Source organism: Psittacula echo (genome assembly GCF_963264785.1).
Source record: "Psittacula echo genome assembly, chromosome: 1".
In the NCBI taxonomy this organism is placed as follows: Eukaryota; Metazoa; Chordata; class Aves; order Psittaciformes; family Psittacidae; genus Psittacula; species Psittacula echo.
This window is the reverse complement of record NC_137735.1, coordinates 2,917,577-2,943,258: the sequence shown is the minus strand read 5'-3', so window position 1 is coordinate 2,943,258 and position 25,682 is coordinate 2,917,577. Positions and strand designations below refer to the sequence as shown.

General features: G+C 45.8%; 1 protein-coding gene across 2 annotated transcripts in view; it reads right to left on the bottom strand.

Annotated features, from left to right (window-relative positions):
- Nucleotides 1–19,995, bottom strand: part of DDRGK1 (DDRGK domain containing 1) — a 51,767-nt gene extending 31,772 nt beyond the window's left edge. For both annotated transcript variants that reach the window (XM_080635519.1, XM_080635518.1), the window contains exons 1-3: nt 19,873–19,995; nt 14,131–14,286; nt 708–814 (exon numbers count right to left, since the gene is read on the bottom strand). In XM_080635519.1, the coding sequence (XP_080491645.1) occupies nt 708–814; nt 14,131–14,286; nt 19,873–19,960 (351 nt within the window). In that variant the 5' untranslated portion in view covers nt 19,961–19,995. The remainder of the gene's footprint in view (nt 1–707; nt 815–14,130; nt 14,287–19,872) is intronic.
- Nucleotides 19,996–25,682: the final 5,687 nt, after the last annotated feature.

Below are 25,682 nucleotides of genomic sequence, written 5' to 3'. Positions count from 1 at the left end.
TTAAGCACTTTACACACAGATTTAAGAAAGAACAACTGAAAAGCTACAGTATGTTCACTCTGCATACTTGGTCTCTATCTTAAGAGCCAGATTTCAACCAAAATCTGTCTGCATCACAGATTTCAGTGGATACTTCTCATCTCCCCCAGTCCATAAAAACAATAAACACAGATAAACCCATGCAAAGCTTTTGCACTATGAGAGCACATGAAATAGCACTGCTCACGGTTTTGGTCACAGACCCAGGGTTTCAACAATCCTCTGTGGGCTTGAGGGTGTTTTTAAGGGGAGACAGTGGTGACATTTAAGGGGAGACAGTGGTGACATTAAGCTGTAAGCCAGGGGAAATATCCACTGAATGTATATGTGTGTGTGTGTGTGTGTGTATATATATATATGTATATATATATAAAAAAAAGAGCATTTAAGAGTTTAACTCCTCTCTCCTCCCCACAAGAATGCCAGAGAATCTGACAGAAAGAAAACGAGACACCATTTTTCCATGGATCTCTTGGGATTTTTTATTGTCATATTTTGGGATATGACAATAAAAAGCTGAACTTTAGAATTTAAAATTTAAACCAAACCCACAACTGCAGTGATGACACTGCCTTTGCCTTCTTGGGGTGCCTGTTACCACCAGTTCTTTGCTGAGTGCTGCTATTCAGGCTCTGCTCTGGGCTCTATACGTGGCAGGAAATGCTTACCTCTCTCTGTGCTTTTCTGGCTTGTTTCTCTTCTAATTTCCTCTGCTTCTTTGCTCCAATTTTCCCAGACACCTGAAATTCCGGCACGTCCTCAGCATCATCTTCCTCTGCAACATCACACAAATGACAAATGTGAGATCAGTTGTGGAGAATCTCTTCGAGAAACTCCACTGCTTCCAAGGAAAGCAGCAGCAGCAGATGAAAAGGAGACACACATGCACTTCAGACAAGGCCTATTAGATGGAAAAAGGCAAAGAAAACTCACAAGAGACTGCCAAAGCCACAGAGTAGAAGTAACAACGCAAACACAAGCTCCAGTCAGAAGTAAAACCCGACTTGATCTTTTAAAGGAAGGTTTTCCATTAACATTTTCTGCCCTCACAAATTAAATACCTTTTCATACATAAAATGTGCTGATGGCTGTAATTATAGCAGCTTAACACTTGTGCACAGAGACTTTCTTCCCAGTTACCTTTAAGCTTAGCACATCAGATACCCATTAAAAAAGAGAGATTTGGGGCATGCCACTCATCCACTCGTTAAAATAGACATTAAGGGAGGAGGAGAGGGGGAAATAAATCCCTGTAATGCAAATCTTGGGAATGACAGCAACAAAACTACATGCAAATAGCTCCCTGTTGTACAACAGTTGGTTGTTTGTAAAGATTATTTCTGCAACTGTGAAATACGAAAGCGTCATGCTCAAGTGGTGTGCAAATGCCTCATTTTCTGCTCACCCAGGGGCTAAGGAACACTAAAGAAAGAGCTTTGAAAAACTCTCATTCCTCCCCACCCAACGCCTCAGGAACATTTGGCCACTTTATTTGCTAATCTAAATTAGCCCTTGATCCTACAACATAAGTACTGTGGATTGACCTCAGTGTTCAAAGAGAAATCATTAGCTCACTTCACGGAACACTACACAATATAGAAAGATTTGATGTCTGAATCAGATGGCAGAATCAAAATGAAAGATCTTAATCACACTGATACCTTTTGGGGTAATTTATACTTTGAGCATCCACAAGGCTGTTAGACTTGATGCCAGCTTCAGATCCACACACTCAAACTCCACTGGGTGATCTGAGCAGCAGCACTGCCAGCTCCTGCTGCTTTCCTGCAATGTGGGGTTGATTTCATAAAATCACAGCATGGTTTGGGTTGAAGGGACCTTAAAGCTCATCCAGTTCCAACCCCTTGCCATGGGCAGGGACACTTTCCACTAGAGCAGCTTGCTCCAAGCCCTGTCCAAATGACTTTATAATTCTGACTGCTGGTCAGCAATAAAATCCCCGCTGTTTGAGGGAGGACTGAAGTGCAGTACCTTTGAAGCTATTTTCCCTTGTCCTCTCCCTACAGGCCCTTGTCCCAAGCCCCTCTCCAGCTTTCCTGCAGCCCCTTTAGGCACTGGAGCTGCTCTCAGGTCTCCCCTTCAGGAGCCTTCTCTTGTCCAGGCTGACCCAGCCCAGCTCTCTCAGCCTGGCTCCAGAGCAGAGCTGCTCCAGCCCTCGCAGCATCTCCATGGCCTCCTCTGGCCTCGCTCCAGCAGCTCCACGTCCCTCTTGTGCTGCTGCCCCAGCTCTGGATCAGGACTGCAGGGGGGGTCTCCCCAGAGCGCAGCAGAGGGGCAGGATCCCCTCCCTGAGCTGCTGCTCACACTCTGGGGGTGCACCCCAGCTGCATCAGGAATGTGCATTCAAGGGGAGAGAGTACAGAGGAACTTCTCTCAGTTAAGTTTTAGCCCTCATCATTGGGGGGGGAGAACCAAACAATTCCCCACTCTCATCTGAGCCCTTGGTTTCCAAGACCAGGCTAACAAGAAGAAAAAGCCCCTGGTATTTGATAAGCAGCTTCATGAGAACCTCTGGCCATTACACCCAGAGCTGATTGTTCTATGGCAGTCACCAGAACTGGTCTGGTAGGGCTGGTGCCAGGATGTTTTCCATATGAAGCTTCCTCCAGAGCACCCAATCCACTCTTTTGGGAACTTAAAAAGCTGCTATTAAAGGAGCATATGAATAAATAAGCCTCCCCCTTCTCTAATATGTAGAATTAGGTTTGAAACAGTCTTGTTTTACTAATTCCAATACATGCTATGGTACTATGGTTAAGCCACTGAGACACATCATCAGAAACAAATGCAATTGAGAGCTGTGTAGGTGGCTCTCAAATAGCTGAGCTGTTTTCAGGCTATGGAAGTTAATATGAGGCAGGCTTGCTGAATTGGGCTTCAGAGAATTGCTGTTCTCTGATTACTGAGATGATCAAAAGGGTTCCCCCTTCCTACACCACAAAGAGAGCAACAGGGGACACTCAGGCTTGACACAGTTGCTTCTACAATTTTGCTGAAGCTTAAAATAACCTTATTTGTGTTTTAAATACAGGGCCAAGGGGAGTTCCAAACACAATGAGTGAGCAACCCAGCATAAGCAGGTATTACTGCAAAATTAACAGCTCAACACTGGTATTATTCTTTAGAAAGTTATTTCTGGGAAACACCCCAAGTATAAAGCACCATCTATGACACTCTTCAACCTGAGGCTCTGAGAGCTTCTCAGATCTCATCTACATTAAAGAGTACCTGAGCCAGAGGTTAGGCAGAAATCTAGGGAGGCTTTTAAATTCTTTTTCCAGTCCTGGATCAAATATGCCTTTGTTCTGTAGCTTTGCCTTCCTCCTGTTTGAAGCATCTGACGTGATCCCTTAAGCACCACTTCCTCCAAGCTTTCTCTAGTGCAGAGTTACATCCAGCAAAGGACAGACAGTGATGCAGATACAGCCCATGATTCAGCAGAGCTTTAAAGGTCAACAATGCATTAAACCTGGGTGCAATTAATGCTGACAAGAATGTAAGTACATGGTAAAAGGATTTGCTGAATCAATTGGTTATTACAGCAGAATAGCTCCACCAAAAGCAGAGCGGATGCTGCTCACCATCAGCAAGGTTGTATTTTGGTTTTTAAATAAAGAAGCTACTGCTTCAGCAGCTTTTAAAAATCACTTTTCACACACTCCAAGATGCCAACACTTGTAGCTCTTATGGGAGGTCAGGCCATAGGAACGTGCACTCCAGATAAGATGTGAGGTGCTCAGTTAGCCGTGCTTGCTTGTTGTGAGAGCAGTTTAGCATCACAAAAAGCACTAGGGGAAACCTAACATCAGACATCATGGTATAGTTGAAGCTGAAAACGTATTTTTATTTGGGGGATACTGAAGGTGCTCTGTAATTTATCTGATGTCTTAAAACATTACTGTTCTGGGAAGTACACAGGGTTGTGGCAGGAACAGGACAGAAGTTTAGTGCTCCAAACTGGACACAAGCAGGTTTCAGTAGTGGCTTTCCCTAACAGATAAACAGTGGTGTTACAAACAGATACAAGATACAGTCCTGGTAAAGAAGACCAAACCCCAAGGCACACAGGACCCTCTTCACCTGAACTGCTTGGACTGTTTTCAACCCCAAACTCAACCCTACCAACACGTTCTGGTCCATCTTTACAGAGTCCAACATAACTATGCCAATGCTTCCAGAGCTTACAAAGCATTCCCACCAGCTCTCAACTCAAAGAGACACAAAGCAGAAATAGTCCAACTTAGCACAATACTTTCACTTCACACGTTCAGCTTTACACAACTATGGGTTGGCTCAGGTGGCCAGCTGAGTGACAGCTTCAGGGAATCTGAGCTTTTCCTTAAAGTTTTCAACATATGGAAAGGCAGGACAAGAGGAACAGGTAATGGTCATACAGTCTTCCAATCCTTGATATTTAAAGACTACTTAAAAACATTTCCAAGTAACCTTTAGAAAGTGTACTGGAGTGCTGATGGTCTCTGTCAGGACAGGAATTTATCAGCTACTGTGTACAGAATAAGCAAAAACTCCAAATGAGACAACATATATATATGACTATATATAATATATGACTATATATATACACTATATATCATAGAATACATTATATTCAGTGATTTTACTATGGCAAAGGGTCTGTCTCTCTTCCCATTAAGTTTTGAAAATCAAACAACTGGATTGCCAGAGTCACAAACTGGTTTACTTAGAAGGGACCTTAAAGCTCATCCAGTTCCAACCCCTGCCACAGGAATGGACACCTTCCACTAGAGCAGGTTGCTCCCATCCAGCCTGGCCTTGGACACTGCCAGGGATGGGGCAGCCACATTTCCATCCATGAAAAATGATGTGAGCTGCACATGAGGCTGTTCACATGAAGTCCTTTGGGCACAACTAGCTGCTTTACTTACTATTTATGCAGCAACTAATGAAAGGAGTAAGAGATGGGAGGGAAGATGCCAGGCAAAACAAACAGTTCTGCCTTCCAAAGACATATGCACTTTATTAACATTGAATAGATGCATGACACCCAGCCACCGGAAAGGAACCAATCCACCCCATGGAAAGGTGTGGGCATTCATGAGTAACACAGCCCTGAGGTGGCATAGTCATAACAATATCCAACTTACTTTTCAATTTGGTATCTATCCAGTTTAGGAACCCAATGAGACATTGGCACTAATGTGCAGCCAAAAAATCACCTTATACTTTGGACAGCAACAGGACAGCAAAGAAAGGACGTGAGCCCTTTAGAGCAGAAGTCAAAAGACTTGAAGTGTTTTCTCAAAGCCATATGGCATAAGTGAGAAACCACACACCTACCTCTTCCACACACCATCTGCACTTGCAATGTCTCAAGGGCAGGCACACACTGTGCATACTTTGACAACGCTGAAGTCACTTTCTATATGAACAGCAGCAAGTCAAAATTAACTTTTGATTCACCAGTTAGGATATTAGTAGTCAAAGTTTAACTGTACTAGAAAGGTTTTCCTACTGATTAAGCATTAAAATGATTTCAACTGCTACATCTATTAATATTGATTACCAGCTTGCTCATGAGAACAGCATGGGACCACATCAGTGCTTCTAAGTTTACAGTTTCCAGATTGTTCAGCACACCAAGAGTATGGGGAGATGAAATGTTCCACGTGAGGTAGAGCTTTTGCTCAGAAACACGCTTTTTACTTTGAGAAATGCAGAACAAACATTCTGTTCAAAGTATCCAGTATCCATCACCAAATGAGGATTAAAAAGAAAATAGTTTATTCTATTTCCCCCCCAAAAAAAAACCTACTCATGCAAGATTTTTTTAGATGCAAGATTTGAATGCTGGACTTAGATGTTCCACAGAGCAACAATGGGCATTTTAACATAGTACCATAGAATGGTTTGGGTTGAAAAGGGCCTTAAGATCATCCAGTTCCAACACCCTGCCATGGGCAGGGACACCTCACACTAGACCATGTCGCCCAAGGCTCTGTCTAACCTGGCTTTGAACACTGCCAGGGATGGGGCATTTATCACTTCTCTGGACAACCCATTCCAGGGACTCAGCACCCTCACAGGGAAGAATTTCTTCCTTATATCTAACCTGAACTTCCCCTGTTTTAGTTTAAACCCATCACCCTTTGTCCTATCACTACAGTCCCTGATGAAGAGTCCCTCCCCAGCATCCTTGTAGGCCCCCTTCAGACACTGGAAGGCTGCTATGAGGTCTCCACGCAGCCTTCTTTTCTCCAGGCTGAACAGCCCCAACCTTCTCAGCCTATCTTCACACAGGAGGTGCTCCAGTCCCTGCTCATCCTCGTGGCCTCCTCTGGACTTGCTCCAGCAGCTCCATGTCTTTCTTATGTTGAGGTCACCAGAACTGCACGCAGTGCTGCAAGTGTGGCCTCACGAGAGCAGAGGGGCAGGATCACCTCCTCTGACCTGCTGCTCACACTCCATTTGATGCAGCCCAGGATACATGTCAAATTATCACGTTTTTTAAAACTCCTAAAAACTTCTATTGTTTGTCCTGTGCTTTCTTCCTCACCAGTGATTAACACTTACAAAGAAAAACACGAGATTCTGATCTTTTTCTTCTCTTTTGCCAAGCCAAAGAGGAGAGGAACTTACAATTTAATCTATACTGGAATCATTAACTTGCTGTTATCATGTTTTAATTTACATGCCAAAGCACTCAGTCTGTCAAAAGCTGTTGGCTTTATTATTACTGGTTCTGTGGGAATTAGTATATTTAACCCAGTATTCACTGTACTGGACATTCCTACACCTGTGCTCAGCTGTACAATCGTAGAACAGTTAAGGGTTGGAAATGACCTTAAGACCATCCAGTTCCAACCCCCCTGCCATGGGCAGGCACACCTCACACTAAACCATGTCACTCAAGGCTCTGTTCAACCTGATTCTGAACACCACCAGGGATGGAGCATTCACAGCTTCCCTGGGCAACCCATTCCAGTGCCTCACCACTCTCACAGTAAAGAACTTCTTCCTTATATCTAACCTAAAACTTCAGCTGTTTAAGTTTGAACCCATCAACCTCTGTCCTATCGCAGCAGTCCCTGAGATGAAGAGTCCATACAACACTAAAAGCTCAAGTGGATGTTGGAATGTTTAAACTTTTGGAGTTATATCCTGCAGCCTAAAGCAGAGAGCTCATAGCTTGTACCAGTTTCAAAGAAAGGTTGTTGTCATGGTTTAAGCTCAGCTGTAAATCAGCCACGCAGCCTCTCTCTCACTCCCCCCTTTCTTCCCTCCACCCCGGCTCCCAGAGGGATGGGGAGGAGAATCAAAAGAATGTAACTCCCACGGGTTAAGAACAGTCCAGTAACTAAGGAATAACACAAACCACTACTGCTATCACCAATAATAATAAGGGAAATAACAAGGGAAGAGAATACAATACCACCCGCTAATCGATACCCAGCCTGACCGAGCAGTGATCTAGCCCTTCCGGGAACTCTCAGTTTACATCCTGGGCATGACATGCTATGGTATGGAATACCTCTTTGGCTAGTTTGGGTCAGGTGTCCTGTCTCTGCTCCCTCCCGGCTTCCCCTCCTCCCTGGCAGCACATGAGACTCAAAGTCCTTGGTCAGACTAAACATTTGAGCAGTAACTAAAAACATCGGTGTTATCAGCGCTGTTCCCAGGCCGAAAGTCAAAACCACAGCACTGCACCAGCTACTAAGAAGGAGAAAAAAAATGACTGCCACTGCTGGACCCAGGACAGTTGTTAACAAAACCCAATTATCTCTTTGATGCAGTGAGCTCTGTTCGTTACAAACCCCAAAGAAACAAAAAAAGCCTGTAATAATCCATACAAAGACCCAGTTTTTGGCAACACTTTGTACAAGTCAGAGAAGTCATTTGTTTGTAAGATTGAGCATCTTTTAAAAGCAAACCTTTGAAAACATGTCCTGGAAATGTCCCAGGCTACCCAGGCTCTCCTGGCACCTCCTGCTCTTTTGCGTGGTTTCTTATCTAGCTCAGCCTCACCCTTAACACCCACCAAAGCCTCCCACCTAGAAGATCACCCGGTGGTCTCTGCTTGGTGTTTTGGAGATTGCCATCGTGTCTTAGACAAATCTGTTTCTTTGTACCTACCCTGAATCATGCTGTGGTGACACCCACCAGTTTCAGCCAACAAAAATGCCACCCTGTCAAATCAACAGCAGCAAGTTACGGTCCAAGAGACAACCTTCAGTGACAGAAAAGCTGCGTCCTGCTCACCAATAGATTGAACAAACCTGGAAAAGGCACTTTGCCTATGCATGCTTCTGTCCCTTCACAAACTCTGTATTGTGTGCTGCGGCAGGCAGGTTTCACTGCATGTTCATACAAAGTCTCTGTCAGAAGTAATGTAGAACAGTCCTTCAAGCAAACACATTTAGCTCAGATCATCATCATCCTTGGTATTTTTACCACAGCAGGAGCAAGACGACCTGGCCATACTTGCTGTTACAAGTTCATCCCCATGAGTTTCTTATCACTTGATAAGAAATTACAGTACTAATGTGTTTCTGCAAACATCAGATTGGCTGGGTCACTTTCTGTTCCACAAAGGTTGCGTCAAGAGAAGCACGTACTTCACTGCAGAGCAATCTGCAGTGTTCAAGGCATGAGGAGAAGGTTGGAAGCAAAGGCTCAAGGTGCGAATCGCACGATTGCTTTTACTGCAGGTAACCAGAAACCAAATAAAAGCTTTCAATAAAACATCTTTACATGTACCCAAAGTGATCAAGTCCAAGTGAATGAACTCAGAGAATCAGTCAGGCAAACCCAAGAGTCAAAGACACCCTTTTCAGTCAATAAATAAGTGGGATCTGAAATTGGAAACTATTTAATGCTATTTATTCACACTACCCCACATCCCAAACAACCCTCAATCTGACTCCAATTTATCCCCTTTCCCACACTTCCTTCCACCACTTAGCTTGGCCTTTCCTGCCCTAAATGATTAATGCCTGAAATCCACACACATTTATGCCTTGCAATGAATTTATTTTCCTCTTGGTTGTAGCTAGCCATACAAAGCCACTTCTGTCTGGCTTCAATTTAAACTAAGATACAACAGAGCTAATGAAGTCTGCAAGCTGGGATATCAGAAGCAATTTAACCACATGAATACAGAACTCTCCTTCCAGACTCATTATCCACAGGGAAAGGCACAGAGACACTGCTACAATGTGCAGAGCAGATGTGTTCTGAGGCATATAACAGCTCTGTAACAGTCACCCAAATTGCACTGGGCTGCATGAAAGAGAGTAGTGTTATGACTAGAATTAAGTTGGGCAGTAGAAGTCAACCAAACCCTGTTCTCTAACGCCGGGCTGAAGTCACACTGGTGGAACACAGCTCAGGGGGGTCTCAGTCATTTTGAGAATGACTTTGTCAGCCATGAAAAATCTCTTTGGTCATCAGAGGATATTAATAGCTCTTGATATTCTCATCAAGTTACCTCCTTTGAGTACTCAACTAACCACTGAAAAACATTACTCAGGCAAACCAAGCCAGCGTAGGCACAGCGGGTCTGTCCCCCATGTACAGCACAGCCCACACGGAACCCATGAAGAAGGAACCTGTGTACACCATGTGGGTTGCAGTTCTGGTAGGAAAGTCAAGGCATTTAGTGTTTCACTGTTTGCTTTCTGTCTGTGACAATCAGCAAGCAACTTAAGTGTCTTACCCCACCCCACGGAGCTAAAGGAAGGATTAACCGCTCCACTGGGGATGGGTGTAGAGCTGAGTATTCAAACACTCTCCTTGTCTGCATTAAATGAATCCTTATCCAGACTTACAAGGAAAGAAGATGAGGATTTCAACTACAGAAAACACAATTAAAAGTTACTAAGGTTCTGATCCTAGTCCTGCAATTTGTTTTGGTGCCCTTTGAGACAAGGGGGGCACAAAATTACAAAATGAAATATATAACCCTTTAGAATCAGTTTTAAGTAATGTTCAGTTTGATGGCTTTGTAACAGTAGCAATGGAAAATTACTGAGGAGCATGACGCACAGAAAAAAATAGAGTACAGCTAGAGAACATACTGAGAATTCTTGTACAAGATAAACCATTGTAGTTAACATAGTTTTAGGCCCTATGACCTTAGTACAAAATGAGTGTAAGAAAAACAAGCTAGAAGAACAGGATGCAAGGATAAGGAGTATCTGGGAATGGCAGGTGTCCAGGATGGGCTGCAGTTAAACTAACTGATAAACAGAAGGACAGAAGGATTGCTGTGTCTGTGGTGTTAATGAACCAGTTAAGCTGGTATAAGCATCTACTGAGTGCTTCAAAGGCTGCCAGAAGTGACAAAGATTGTTGGAAGAAGTAAACGACCCTCAGAGACCACCACATTTTTGTTCACATACAGGGAACTTTCTAGAAAATGATGTAATCCATACGTAGCCTTATGAATATGTATATATGCCCAGTAGCTATATAAGGACAGCTTGTGTAGCAATACAGGGACACATGTTAGGAGGAGCTATCCCCCATGTCTCCCGGCCCCCGCAACAAAGAATATCTGCTTGTTAATTTGAAACCTTTGTTGGCAAGTTTGTTCCTGGAGTTTTCACCCAATCACCCCCATTATACTGGGAGAGATTCAAGCACAGGCAGGAGAAACCGTGAGCTACTATTTCAGCCTTGAAGCTTTCTTTGTCATTCTGGAATGGAAATGTGATTGTTAGATGGAAAACAAAAAGCCCTCGTGCTAACCACAACTCCAAAGCCTGCAAGTGTTGACTTGAGACCATTTCCTAGAGGCAGAAGAACTGGCTCCCAACAGGCAGAATGCTTTGGTGGTAACAGCAGCTCCTACTTGACTCCATTTCTGTGCCTGTAATGGTAACATGAACATGGCCAGAGCACCCTTAACGCCCTTCCAGAGTTCATTGCCAGATATCTTAACAGCAAAGTCCTGCACCTAGGCTGGGACAATCCCATGCACAACTACAGACAGAGAGACTGGATGGAACAGCCCTGAGGAGAAGGACTTGGGGATGTTGGGTGAGGAAAAGCTCCCCATGTCCCAGCTGCAGTGCGCGCTTGAGACCAGAACCCCACCATGTGCTGGGCTGCACCCCCAGAGCGTGAGCAGCAGCTCAGGGAGGGGATCCTGCCCCTCTGCTGCGCTCTGGGGAGACCCCCCCCTGCAGCCCTGATCCAGAGCTGGGGCAACAGCGCAAGAGGGATGTGGAGCTGTTGGAGTGAGGCCAGAGGAGGCCATGGAGATGCTGTGAGGGCTGGAGCAGCTCTGCTCTGGAGCCAGGCTGAGAGAGCTGGGCTGGGGCAGCCTGGACAAGAGAAGGCTCCTGAAGGGGAGACCTGAGAGCAGCTCCAGTGCCTAAAGGGGCTGCAGGAAAGCTGGAGAGAGACTTTGGACAAGGGCCTGTAGGGACAGGCCAAGGGGAATGGCTTTAACCTGCCCGAGGGGAGACTGAGATGAGCTCTTAGGCAGAAGCTCTTCCCTGTGAGGGTGCTGAGGCGCTGGCCCAGGGTGCCCAGAGAAGCTGTGGCTGCCCCATCCCTGGCAGTGTTCAAGGCCAGGTTGGAGACAGGGGCTTGGAGCAAGCTGCTCCAGTGGAAGGTGTCCCTGCCCGTGGCAGGGGTTGGAGCTGGATGAGCTTTAAGGTCCCTTCTAACAGGAACCAGTCTGGGATTCTGTTATTTGGTGTTATGCTGCACCGACCTGTGGCAGAAGTCAGAGTAACACAAAGCAACATTAGGTAGCTTTGCCCAGAGCTACCCACAGGCCTAGAGTGGAAATTCCCCACAGAGAACAGAAACTTATTAGTAAAACATTTCAATAAATTTAACCGTATTTTAACAAGCCACTTCAGGTGCAGATGTTCTAAAGCATCAAGAACATTTACAAGTCAAGACTGAAGGAACCAGACTGGCTTGTTTTCAGTGTTTGTGCCTCCATTGCCAAAACGCTTTGCTTTTCAGTCCTCAGTGCCCCAACTGGTCCTGCACTGCCTGCACTGTATGTTGCTGCATTCATTCTGGGCTCTCTTGCCATGTGAGTCAACTAATTTTTGTAACACAACTCTGCTGTAGGGATAACCTGCTATTTCAAGAGGTTCAAATGGAGGAAATTACTAGTCAATGCTGCTCTATATTGCAGTGACACAGCAAAAACGCATGAGAGGAGACAAATCCAGAAGTGATTCCAGCCTTATGCTACACGTCCACTGAGTGAGCTTCAAATCATGTAAAACATCATTTGTTAACGGATAAACACCCCCAAAAACCATAGATAGCTCAGGGCCTGGCTAAAGGCTTTGCAGCACAGATGCATATAGTCCATGACAGAGTGGGGCTGATCTCAAGTAATAAAGGCCACTAGTCATTGCACACCTCAACGTCGGGGAACCAGGGACAGATGCTCCTCTCCACAGTTCTACTGAAGTCTATGCTGTTTCCAAAGGCTTTGGTGTTCCTGTTGTGCATCCATGCTCAGGCACTGGGGAAAGACTATCCCAAAATAAGAGTAAAAACACACACAGCAGCATGAAACAGAAGCAAAGAGCAAGAAGTTGTTTTAATTTGAAAAAGAAAATTAACCCCCCCAAACAAATAAACCAGGGATGACATTTCAAAGGAAACTTAATGCATGAGCTGCAGCATCTGATGTACAGCAAGCTGCAAAGGAATTATTTATAAAGCCCAATGATACAGATTCTTCCGTTCCTAAAGTGACAGAGATAAGCTGCTTGCTTTGACAGCTTCACTGTCGGCCTTCGGCATTCAAATTTTTGATGTCTGGAGTTTAAGGCAAAAGCTTTTTAGATTCTATTTTCTTTTCCAGGATGTTATCACATGAAAAGAAGGAAGCAAAGTTGAAAAGTTCAGACCTGCCAGTTTTCTACTTGTGAAAGGGTTGAATGTAATCAGCTTGAAAAAGCACGTTTACCTGCCAATATGAGCATGAGATGCTCTAACAAACTGCAAGACAAGTAAAGCTGAAGTGCAACTAGTCCCTACTCAAGGCATCACACAGATGCGCTGTTTCTCACCTACAGACCAAAAAGAGGCCATGACCTTCACTGCAAACCCACTTTCAACAATACTTGTGCAGAAACCCTCAACACTTAACACACCATCTGAAAAGTAGAAGGAATCTATTTAGGTGAATCATGATATCACCTTCTTTAGCAATGAAGATATGTGTGAAGTTTCACCAGAAAAAGGAATGAGGTTTACAAGGTATAGTAAGATTTTATCATCATATTCTTGTCTACAACACCACCACAGAAATACAGCCATTAACTGTAGATCCAGCATGGGAACTGAGGACTTATCAACAACCTGCTGGCATCAGATAAACTGCTACAGTCTGTGATGAGCTCCAGCTCATCAGCTTGATTCTGATCACCACCTGGATGGCTTCTTGGAAAGAAAACTCTGGATTCTGCAGAGTACATTGGGGAATTAATGCTTTCCACCAATTTGCAAGGAACCAATGCTTTAATATAGCTTGTCGCTCTACTACAAGATGGGGATTCTGTTTACTCAACTTTAACCTGCATGGCTAAATAAGAAATACTTCCTAGAAGCTGCCTTTTGTAAGTGAAGAACATGTTGTGATGCCGTGCAGGCACAACACATTGCCAGAATTCACCACAGGAGGAGGTAGACACTTGAGTTAAAGGCAGGTGGTATCTAGAGATAAGTGATGAGGTATGGAGAGAAGCTGGGCAGTCAAATTGATTATAAAAATGAATAATAATAATAATCCACAGTCAGCAAAACTGGAAAACTTTCTTTAGGAGCCACCTACACCACTTCACCAACTTTAACATAGAATGGTTTGAGTTGGAAGGGACCTTTAAGCTCATCCAGTTCCAACCCCCTGCCATGGGCAGGGACACCTTCCGCTAGAGCACATTGCTCCAAGCCCCGTCCAACCTGGCCTTGAACATTGCCAGGGGTGGGGCAGCCACAGCTTTCCCAGGCACCCTGTGCCAGGGACTCACCACCCTTATAATAAACACAGTAAGATCTGGTGTTAAGGTCCATTTCTGTGTTGGCAAGTTGAACTGAACCAAACATTACCTTCACCCCAGTCCTGGGCCTGCTGCGCTCTCCTCTGGGCTATCAGCCGGTTTGCCATGTTCCTCCGGCGCCTTGGCATCCCATCTCCCCTCTCATCCACATGGGGCCGCGGCCTGGCTGCTGCTGCTGCCACATCTCTCTGGTGTTCCTCATCAGCTGCAAAAGGGAAATAGAACTGATGTGAGACCCATCACCTCTGCTTGCTGCAGTTGTCCTTTTACCAGTCAGCTGTTGCAATCCAAATGGCAATGCCAGTGATGCTTTTCAAAAGAGAAAATGCCACCCCACTCTCATGTGGTTTTTTCCTCCATGGCAGGAGATACCTGCAAGTTGCTTTCCATGATTAAGCAGGATCACGCACTGGAACTTTCTTATTTCCACTCTGTGCAATGGAGATTTTATTCTGACAGCAGTCTCTTCTGCAATAACATCTAGATCATTGTAAAGAAAAAGCTAATGTGCTAATTAGTTATGTGCTAATGTTATTTCAGCTGACAGAACCCACCCACCCACAACAAAAATAAATCAGCCCACCAAAGACAGCCCCCCAAGTGCTCAAAATAATATCCTTAATGTAATAACTTAATCTAATAGTAATCTGTTTTTCCCTTCTGCTAGAAAACTATTCCCTTTTATATGGCACTCTAGTAATTTCTGAGTTACCAAAAGGCAAGGACCCAGAAGCACTTTTTCTCCTTCTAAAGTTGTACTAACTTAGAAGTAAATTCATCTGAACTCAAACCTCAGAGCATGCATGTTCAGAGTGGAATATGTAAATCCTTATACCTGAAACAAAACCTGAAGAGCAAATAATCATTACAAGTTCTAGCTTGAACACATAGAATAACTTCATTCTACCACCCTGACTGAACTGTGGGTCTCCCAACAAATATATGTAGGGGAAGACAGAACCCCAAAGGTTAATGCAGCTCCATTCCATCCTCTCTGCTTATGCTTCAGTTACTAATTAAAATGTTACAAAAGAGGAATATCCTAACAGAGGAGCAGCAAGGAGACAGCATGATAGGAAGCAACAGACCAATGGGCTCACTTCAGAAGGTCTCCACAGAAAATCCTCCACCAGCTTTTTCTCTGAGACCTCCATGATCCTGTTGGTATAAACAATGGTAGTCATGCTCAAGCAGTCAGATAATGGTAAAACATCACCATCTTTGATACCTGCTTTGCATATTCTGTTGATAAGCAGAACTGATATTTGTGTAGGTTGCTACTTGCTCAATCCTGCAAAGAATTAACTGCTGTACCCTCATTCAGATAAATATTCAAATGGTCTCACGGAAAGCTGCACAACTACTCATTTACTTCAACTTAGGACACTTTCTTGCATTTTGCTGGATAATATTGTGTACCAGCAGGGACACAAAATGCTTTTCCCATTCTGCCAACTCTCCAGCATCCTCTGATCCTAAAAAACCCTACTATTAGCATATTTATGACCAGAAAATAAAATTCATTACAACTACATCTATGTGACAATCAAAGCTGTGCTTGGAGCTCATCTTTCTGCATCTCAACTAGCTTCAAAGCAGCTAACCTTGTTTCTGATAACACTATAGCTGAAGCCCAGGTTGCAAACCAGAGTAACGTGGGGGAGTATTTGGCCAGCAAAGCCTGTAGCAGTTCAGGATCGCTACAGCAATGATGTTAGCACTGCCCCAGCCAACTCCAGCACTAACTCACACTGGGACATTCTGAACTGAGTCACTGCACTACCACACTGCTGTCACTCTTTTTATCCACTCCTTTTATGTGTGGACTGCAACAGGTCTACCATAAATTACAGAGTGCTGGCTCCAGAGATCTGACAATCTTGCTTCAAGGCTTGCCCAGTCTTATTTATAGCATGATAATGCTTATTTTTGAATGCCACAGAACATGCAAAGGCAGAGGAACAGGTCACTTACTGGGACACTATCAAATGCCAGAAATACTCAGTCTGCCAAAGACTTTGTACACAAAGGCAGTATTTCTCTTAATAAGCTTTTGAGACACACTGCAATTCCAACCGTAGCATCCTTTCACCGGGAAGCTTCAGTGGGTCTAGCCCAGTAGCCTCCAGTGATGGTCCTGCATAGCTAGACATTTGCTCATTCTGGGGCTTGGTTTCGCTTCTCAGTGTCCTGTGAAACAGAGACTGGTTTGCATTTTGTGAAAGAGGAATCTATTTATAAGCCACATATTCATTTCAAACTGAGGTGATTAACCCTCACAGAGACCAATGCGTGAACCAAGCCACCCTGTCTTTTCAATTAAATTCTTCACAGGAGACTCCGTAATTCCTCAAAGCTGACCAGTGTTAAAGGAGCTTTGAAAGTCACAAAAATTCCAACCCATACCGTGGTCAAATATACAAGGCAGTTGCTGGACAACACTTGTCAGACCTCCAAAGCATACAGACAAACAGCAAAAGACACCTAAACACTATGGATTGTTATTTAGTAGAAAATAACATGCTTTAATAAAGCTTTTTTCGTCCCTCCTCCCCCTAAAGCTTCTGTTTGTAGGCATTCATCTGGACAGACATTTGAGAAACATGAATGTTAGTCACTGCATTTCTCCCAATGTTTCACGAGGGGGAGGAGAAAAGAATCATTCACTCCGCCTGTAACATGTTTCTACCTGGCTGGCTCTTCAGGGGTCAGTGACTTGCCTAAGTGGCTCAAGACACATCAGTTGGTGCAATGCCTAGAAAGTCAGACAAGCTCTTTCTCCCTCCAAGTTGGAAGTATCACAGATTGTCCAGAGCTGCATGAGTGGGCCTGTAACCGGTGGTCTCACAGAACACAGAGGATACACTTAAATCACAGAGTGGTTTAGGTTAGAAGGGACCCTCATTCAGTTCCCTTGACCTGCTCCAGCACCTCAATGCCTCTCTTGTAGTGAGGGGCCCAGAACTGAACACAGGATTCGAGATGCATCCTCACCACTGCCCAGCACATGGGGACTATCACTGTCCTGACCCTGCTGCCACACTGGTGCTGATACAGGCCAGGATGCTGGTGGCTTCTGGCTGCCTAGGCACAAGCTGCTCATGTTCAGCAGCTGTCAATCAGCACCCCCAGGTCTTTGCAATGTTATATCATTGGAAAGAACACTTTCAGAACCCAGACTTCTCAGGACCTAATTTTACATCCCCCAGACATAAATCTGCTCTTTCACAAAGCCTTGCAAATTTCCACTCAGAGGAAAGACATTTTCCCTTGTGAAGCAATCCTCTGATATCACAGCACATCATGATCAGTTCTATCAGATAAGCAAGTCCATCAGGGTAACACCTGGGCTGGCAAGTTTTCAAGCAAGACAAAGTTCTTGAGCTCCCTCATCCCACACCAACATGGAGAGAGCTCCACCTACTGCACCCTCACACCTTCATGGTACTTCCCACCACACCGGTGGCATCCAGTATCTTCCACCTTCACACTAACCTAATCTGGGATATTCAATGAGAAAGCAATTCAACATGCCACAAGTGGAATTGTGCTTGGCTTTCCCAGGGAGGTACTTTTCCCCAGTCCATCTTATCACTTTAAGGCTTGTTCACAAACAGATATGCCAACCACAGATAAAAGCCAGCAAGGCTACAGATTTTCTATTCTCAGCAGAACAAGCCCAGACATGATCTTGCTGGAACCACTCTGCTGCTCCAAATGACCTTTGAAAGGAAACAGGAAAATGTGTTACAGGATTTACCTCTGGTGACCCTTAGCTCCTTCATTCTCTAAAGCAGGCAAGTTTAAAAGGAAATTCCCAAAGAGAGAATAAAGAGAAGCTGCTGCTCTAACCCCCAAGACTTTAACAACAAAAGAATAAGTGAGGCCACCACCAGTCCTCTAGGTTAAGTGTCTCTGGTTTCAAGTCTCTTCCATGTTTACAGCCTTAATAGGTGAATTCACACAGCTTTACTAACAGAGCTGTAGCAGCTTCCACTTACCACGTAGGAAAAAGGAATACGAAAGCAAATTCCTGCTTAAGACCAAGTTCTGCAGCTATTAAATACACCACAGGTTTTGAAAACTAATTTCTGTTGTGTAAGAATAAAGTCATTCTGCAAACAATTTTATAATGACAGAAATCAGGATATTAAGGTAGAAATTACCTTAAACTCACAATAAAATAAAGCGAGACCAATATGGAAGGGTCAAAAAGCTGCCACTGAAACAGAGGCTTCAATACGATTAAATTATCCTGGGTATAAACTAACTTTAACCAAGCCGCTCACAACCAGATCGAAGCTTTTGGAGAATCCACACCGTTTAAAACAGATGTTTGGGCTTCATTTTAGTTAGAACTTTTTATGCTTAGGAAGAAAATAAATCCTCCCAAACCTCATAGCCTCTGATTTACTCAAGTCAATATCAGGAAATCATGTATTTCAGTCACTTTTATCAAAAGCTTAGCTCCAAGTCACCAACTTCATCAGTTTCCAAGCTATTAAGCAGTATTAAGACAAGGTCTATATAAGAAGAGGTGTAAGGAAATGTGTTCTTAAACTTACTGATTTGGAACAGTAACACTGAATAACGGAACAAAAATAACATTTACTGAAATGTGATTTTAAATTTAAGTAATAATTTCATTATTATCTGCAAAGCTTTTAACACAAAGTCTACCAGCATACATTCCCTGTATATGCCCTGGAATGCCTGGGTTTTGTGGTTTTGTCTCTGAAAAAAAGAGATTATCAAAGCTACATCCCCCCTTAAAAGAAACGCAAAACAAATCAACCCTAAATCACCCTAAATCCCAGGAACTGGTGGTGTTATAATAACAAAGGCTTCAATGTTTGTGCTGCTTAAACATATGAAGTTGAGACTTCACAGCTAAATGCCATCCCTTCTTCAACTCTGAAAACTCAGAAAGGCTGCTACAACAGACCTGGCACTGTTTGGTTTATGGTTGGACTTGACGATCCTAAAAATGCTTTCCAACCTATATTACAGAACAGTTTGGGTTGGAAAGAACTTAAAAGCTCATCCAGTCCCAACCCCCTGCAACAGGCAGGGACACTTTTCACTAGAGCAGGTTGCTCCAAGCCCTGTCCAAATGACTCTACGATTCTGACTGCTGGTCAGCAATAAAACACCCTGTTTGAGGCAGGGCTGAAGTGCTGTATCATCTCCCTATTCCCAGGATGGGACTGCACACGATGCAAATGCATATAGTGGGTAGCAAGCCCTTCTAGCACCAAGTGAAGTGGAAAAGAAGTGGGTACAGCTGTCATGGGATGGAGAGACTGGCCTGCTATTGTGGTGCCATGCCTGGCAGCAGCACTAACCTGCCAGGGAGGACCCGGCATGTCCTCCTCACACCTTGGCTTTCACTCCATTACAATAGGGGCACTCTCCTTTCCACCCGCCCATCGCGAGAGCACAACCCAGGCAGACCTCAGCCTCACGGCAAACCCGCTCAACCCGGACCCGCCTGGACTCGGGCACCAGGCCCATCCGCCAGCAGCAGGCCTCATCGCCGGTCGGGGTTCCCCGGCGCCTGAGGGGCCACCCCAGCTGGCGGAGTGAAGCGCAGGACACCGGGGATCCACCGGGATCCCCCGCCATAGCGGCTCCCTCAGGGTAAGGCCTCAGGCAGGGCGCCCTCACAGCGGTTGCCATGGAGACGCTCACCCCCCCCCCCTTCCCCGACCCCATTGAGACAGGGGCGGACCCGGCGGAGGTCCCACCACCGGAACGGGGCGGGAGAAGCCCCGGCGGGGCCATGACTCACCTTCCCTCACTTGGCCGCGGAGACGGGTGGCGAAGAAGAGGAGCACGGCGAGGAGCGCGGAGGCGATGGCAAGCAGCACCACATCCATGCTCTGGCACGGTACCGGCCGCCGGTATGTGTGTGTGTGCGGGGGGACGGCGCCTGGTACGCTCCGCCTCTCCCCGCTGCAAGGCCCCCGCGCTGGGGTGCCCAGGCTGCCTGCAGCGGGGCGGCTCTGAGGCGGGCGCGTAGGGGATGCGCAGGCGCGGCGTGGGGCAGCCCACGCGGGGAGGGGGCCTGGTAGGGGAGGTGAGGCAGTGAGGGAGGGCGGCTCCGGAGTGGTCGGTGTTCGGGGTTTGGTTCGTCGCGTTGGTAACGGGAGGGAAGTGGAAAGGAAAGGTTGGGAATTATGAGGTAAAATTATAGCTTCATCCATAACCATAAACCTAGGTAATGCATCGGGTCATAGAATCATAGAATGGTTTGGGTTGGAAGGGACTTTAAAGATCAGAGGTCTGGAGCATCTCTCTTAGGAGGAGAGATTGCGGGAGCTGGGCCTGTTTAGTGTGGAGAAGAGCAGGCTGAGAGAGGGGGTTCTCATAAGTGAAGATCAGTATCTCAAAAGTGGGTGCCAGGAGGATGGTGCTGGGCTCTGTCAGCAACAGGACGAGGAGCAGTGGCCATAAACTATAACACAACAAGTTTCACCTCAACATGAGGAAGAGCTTTACACTGAGGGTGTCAGAGCACTGGAACAGGCTGCCCTTGGGTGTTGCGGGATTTCCCTCTCTGGAGACATTCAAAACCCACCATGGACATGTTCCTGTGTATAAGCTGCTTTAGGTGGCCCTGCCTTGTCAGGGGGTTGGAGCAGATGATCTCTAGAGGTCCCTTCCAACCCTAATGATGCTGTCATTCTGTGATTGTCTGTTTCCAGCCCCCTGCCACGGGCAGGGACACCTTCCATGAGAGCAGGTTGCTCCAAGCCCCATCCAGCCTGCCCTACCAGGGATGGGTCCACCCTAGGCAGGCTGTGCTGGGTATGCCATCTGTCAGGGCATCTCTGGCAATGGAGCTTAATTTACCCCTGTGAGTAATACCTAACTTTTGGCTTTAAGGCAGTGGTATACAGACGTGGAATGAAGCTGGAGCTGCCTGGCTCAACAGCTGAAGAAACCAAAGGAAGTTTGCCTCTTGACAAAATCTGAGAGTCTGACCCTGAGCTGGCCCAAACCAAGCTGTTTCATGTAGTGAACTGGCTTAATTTGGTAAAAAAATAGGAAACCAAGCTGCCCAGAGGAAGGTGTTTTGTTTAAAAGTCAAGTGAGACTTTGGAGCAAGTCCAGGGGAGGTCACAAAGATGATCAGGGGCTGGAGCACCTCCCATATGAAGATAGGCTGAGAAAGTTGAGGCTGTTCAGCCTGGAGAAGAGAAGCTGCGTGGAGACCTCAGAGCAGCTTCCAGTGTCTGAAGGGGGCTACAAGGATGCTGGAGAGGAACACTTCATCAGGGACTGTAGCAACAGGACAAGGGGGGCTGGGTTTAAACTGAAACAGGGGAAGTTCAGGTTAGATATAAGGCAGAAGCTCTTCCCTGTGAGGGTGCTGAGGCGCTGGCCCAGGGTGCCCAGAGAAGCTGTGGCTGCCCCATCCCTGGCAGTGTTCAAGGCCAGGTTGGACACAGGGGCTTGGAGCAAGCTGCTCCAGTGGAAGGTGTCCCTGCCTGTGGCAGGGGTTGGAACTGGATGAGCTTTGAGGTCCCTTCCAACACAAACCGCTCTGGGATTCAATGATCTGTGCAGAGCCAGTGCAAGGTGGGTGGCCTTTGGCTGTAGATTGGTAATTGCTTCAGGCTGATCTCATGCTGGTGCCCAGCCAAATGGAGGATCTGCCTTCTGTCCCTCCCCTTCTAATTGGCAGCAGCACTCCATGGCTGTGCAGTGGGCCAGAGCAGAGAACTAATAAGGGAACTAATACATGTTTTTCTTTTCCTGGGTTTGTTTTTTAGCCAGATCAGAACAAGGATCAGCACAAAAAGATGCTGCAGGAACTTGCAGCTGGGGGTGGAGAGCAAATCTGAAACCAGTTGTGGGGCTCTGCCCCAGTCCTTTTATCAGCGAGTATTTTCTCTTTTACTAGTTTTGACCTGCTTTGTGGTTGTAAAGTTGTGACAGATTGAGCCCTTCTTGCTCTGGAGATCCCTTTGCTGAGGCCTTTGAGAGAACTGCTGTTGGGGGAAATGTTTTAATATATGGAAAATGGAAATGGGAGGCTATTGGACATCTAGACATGATCCAAAAGAACTTTTAGCTGTGACAGACGTAGACTGTCAGGAGCTCGAGATAAAGTCAGATCTCCTACAGTAAAACCAGCTTCTATAAGAAGTTTGTAAAGTCTTACCACATCCCAGTGGGATGTGCTCAGAAAGGAACCAAATTACAGATGTAATGTTTTATTACAAAGTTTGATTTTAGTACTAATCATTCAAATCTCATTTTGGAAATCAATGTTGATGCCCCTTTGCTCAAACTCTGTTGCTTGTGGTCTGTTTCTGTCTTAACAGGTTAGTGGAAAAAGGCCATGGAACAAGTCCAGAGGAGGGCCACGAGGATGATCAGGGGACTGGAGCACCTCCCGTATGAAGACAGGCTGAGAAAGTTGGGGCTGTTGAGCCTGGAGAAGAGAAGCTGCGTGGAGACCTCAGAGCAGTCTTCCAGTATCTGAAGGGGGCCTATAGGGATGCTGGGGATGGACTCTTCATCAGGGACTGTAGTAACAGAACAAGGGGTAACGGGTTAAAACTTAAACAGGGGAAGTTTAGATTGGATCTAAGGAAGAAATTCTTTACTGAGAGGGTGGTGAAGCACTAGAATGGGTTGCCCAGGGAGGTTGTGAATGCTCCATCCCTGGTGGTGTTCAAGGCCAGGTTGGATGAGGCCTTGGGTGACCTGGTTTAGTGTGAGGTGTCCCTGCCCATGGCAAGGGGGTTGGAACTGGATGATCTTAAGGTCCTTTCCAATCCTAACTATTCTATGGTACTATGATTCTCTACCATGTGGTCAGGAAGGACGTGTCCTCTGGCAACTTCTGAAGCACAAGGAAAATTGCACCTATCCACAGTTAGATAAATGATGAACTGAAACTCTCCTGGTGGGTATATTCAGGGTATGCTTCACACATAGGTTATTTTATATGTAATGGTCAGGATTCTTTGTAAAATACAACCTGAATGACAAATGTTTGGAGTGTTCTCTATGTCTTTGCCTGCACATCTGAAAAATGGTGACTCTTTAATGAGAGTTTAATGGGGTTTGTCATCATCCAGCTACTGACCTTGCCCTGCAGCCAGACCTTACTTGTGTGAGTGATGTGTATTTTACTCGCTTGTGTGGTCCCTCTCGCTTTTAGTAAGGAGGTGATATTGATGACTTCCTCTCCTCTCTGGGCTGCAGATGAGGTTTTGCCTGTAGGTGTCACCATTATGCCGTGTAGAAACAGAGCTTAAACTTTACAGAGAAACGTCCGTGCCTCCCGTGCTCCGTTCAGTGTGGTTATGACAGGGGGTCATCCAGTTAAAGCTCCTCCAGCTCCAACCCCCTGCCACGGGCAGGAGCATCTTCCACTAGAGCAGCTTGCTCCAAGCCCCTGTGTCCAACCTGGCCTTGAACACTGCCAGGGATGGGGCAGCCACAGCTTTGGGTGCCAGTGCCTCAGCACCCTCACAGAAGAGAACTGTTTCTTTGTATCTTACCTGAACTTCCCCTGTTGCAGTTTATACCTATTACCCCTTGTCCTATCACTACAGTCCCTGATGAGGAGTCCCTCTCCAGCATCGTTATAGGCCCCTTCAGACACTGGAAGCTGCTCTGAGGTCTCCATGCAGCTTCTCTTGTCCAGTCTGAACAGCCCCAGTTTTCTTAACCTGTCCCTTTCATGTTTTTCCTTGCTTATATCTGAAAAGATCCCTCTGATTTCTTCAATATCCATGTAGATTTCAGAGGATTTTAAGATTGACTTTCCACCAAAGCACCAAGAAGATATCTATGAAGGCTGTGATAAGTGATGGGAGTTAATTGAGTGAAGTGACCATGGTCAGAGCATGACTTGTCCCACTCAGTCTTCAGATACAGTGGGATCACAGTAATCCAGAACTTGCAAACCTTTGTGATTACCTCAGCCAGCATCAGGGCAGCTCCTGATCCTGATACAGGCAGATTTTGGGGCAAAATATGTGGCTTTTCAAGGTATTTTGATGAACAGCCAGATAGCACATTCCCCCCTCAAATACCTCATTGTACATAGGAATTATATACACTTGCACAAGCGATCATCACTTCTTTGTAACACCAACAAGGAATAATCCTGCTGGAAGTGCAGTCCCAGAGTGTTTGATTCCCTAAGTGCATGGTGGCATCATGTATTGATGTCTGGTAATAAGACTCTAAGTAGAGGCAATGCAGCTTTATCTGTGCTAATAAACTAAGTGCATCCAGGAACTAAATGTATCCTGGGCCCTGTGGCCAACTGGCACAAGATGCTGCCTTCCATACTTGTAAACTCTTTTTGCCTTCCAGAAGAGGGTAGCTGGATTCAGATTGCCTCCTGGGAGTTGTTTTTGGGCTGGAATTATCTAGGAAAATGCAAATTGGCACCTACATTTACACTTTCTAGCATTTGGTCTCATACAGATGATTGTTTTCCGTGGCTGGGCATGCCTGAATTTACAGTGTGGATGTAACCTCTGTGGAACAGAACATATTTACAGGGAGAAATAATGCAGGCACTGCCTTCAGGCTCCCTCCCACTTGGACATGGACGTCTGGTGTTCTTCCAAATACTTGTCTGTAGATGAATGGAAGCATTTCTGGATCCACTCCTTTGTGCCAGTGGGCACAAAAGGTCTTCAGCTCCTTCCAGGAATCACTCTGGATTGCAGGATCAGACTTTGGGAGGTGTTGGAATCGATGTGCAATGAACTGGTAACCCTGCATGTGGGCTGAACTGCACCCAGGGCCTTCATGGTACCTCAGCACCTCCCCAGAGCCTCTAAAGAAGCTTCGAAGACCTGTCCTGGTCTGCTGAGACCCTGATGCTTTGTTCTTACTGCTCTGCTTGGATTGCTTGCTTTAAGAGAAATAACATGGTTTACTGTTGCTTGAGATAACTTAAATTTGCCTTAAACCAGACCTTCAGTGCCGGTCCTGGGGTAATGGTTGGACTTGATCTTAAAGGTCTTTACCAACCTGGTTGATTCTATGATTCTGTGCTTTAAACAGTAACAGGCATAGTCCATCAAAACAGAGTCTTAGTTCTTGAAAAGAAAACTGCAAAATTCAGACATGCATGAAAATAAGATGGAAACAAGGCAGAGGAAAATTGGATTCTGCTTGCTCAGGTCTCTCATTGTAGAGATACTGAAGTTTTTATTGTTTTAAAGGGAACAATTTGTCATGGCTCTGTCTCAAGAGCAGAACCACAGCCCTGGGTTTCCATCTCCTGGGGAGACCCCCCGCAGTCCTGATCCAGCTCTTGGGCAGCAGCACAAGAGGGACGTGGAGCTGCTGGAGCGAGGCCAGAGGAGGCCATGGAGATGCTGTGAGGGCTGGAGCAGCTCTGCTCTGGAGCCAGGCTGAGAGAGCTGGGCTGGGGCAGCCTGGACAAGAGAAGGCTCCTGAAGGGGAGACCTGAGAGCAGCTCCAGTGCCTAAAGGGGCTGCAGGAAAGCTGGAGAGGGGCTTGGGACAAGGGCCTGTAGGGCCAGGCCAAGGGGAATGGCTTTAACCTGCCCGAGGGGAGACTGAGCTGAGCTCTTAGGCAGAAGCTCTTCCCTGT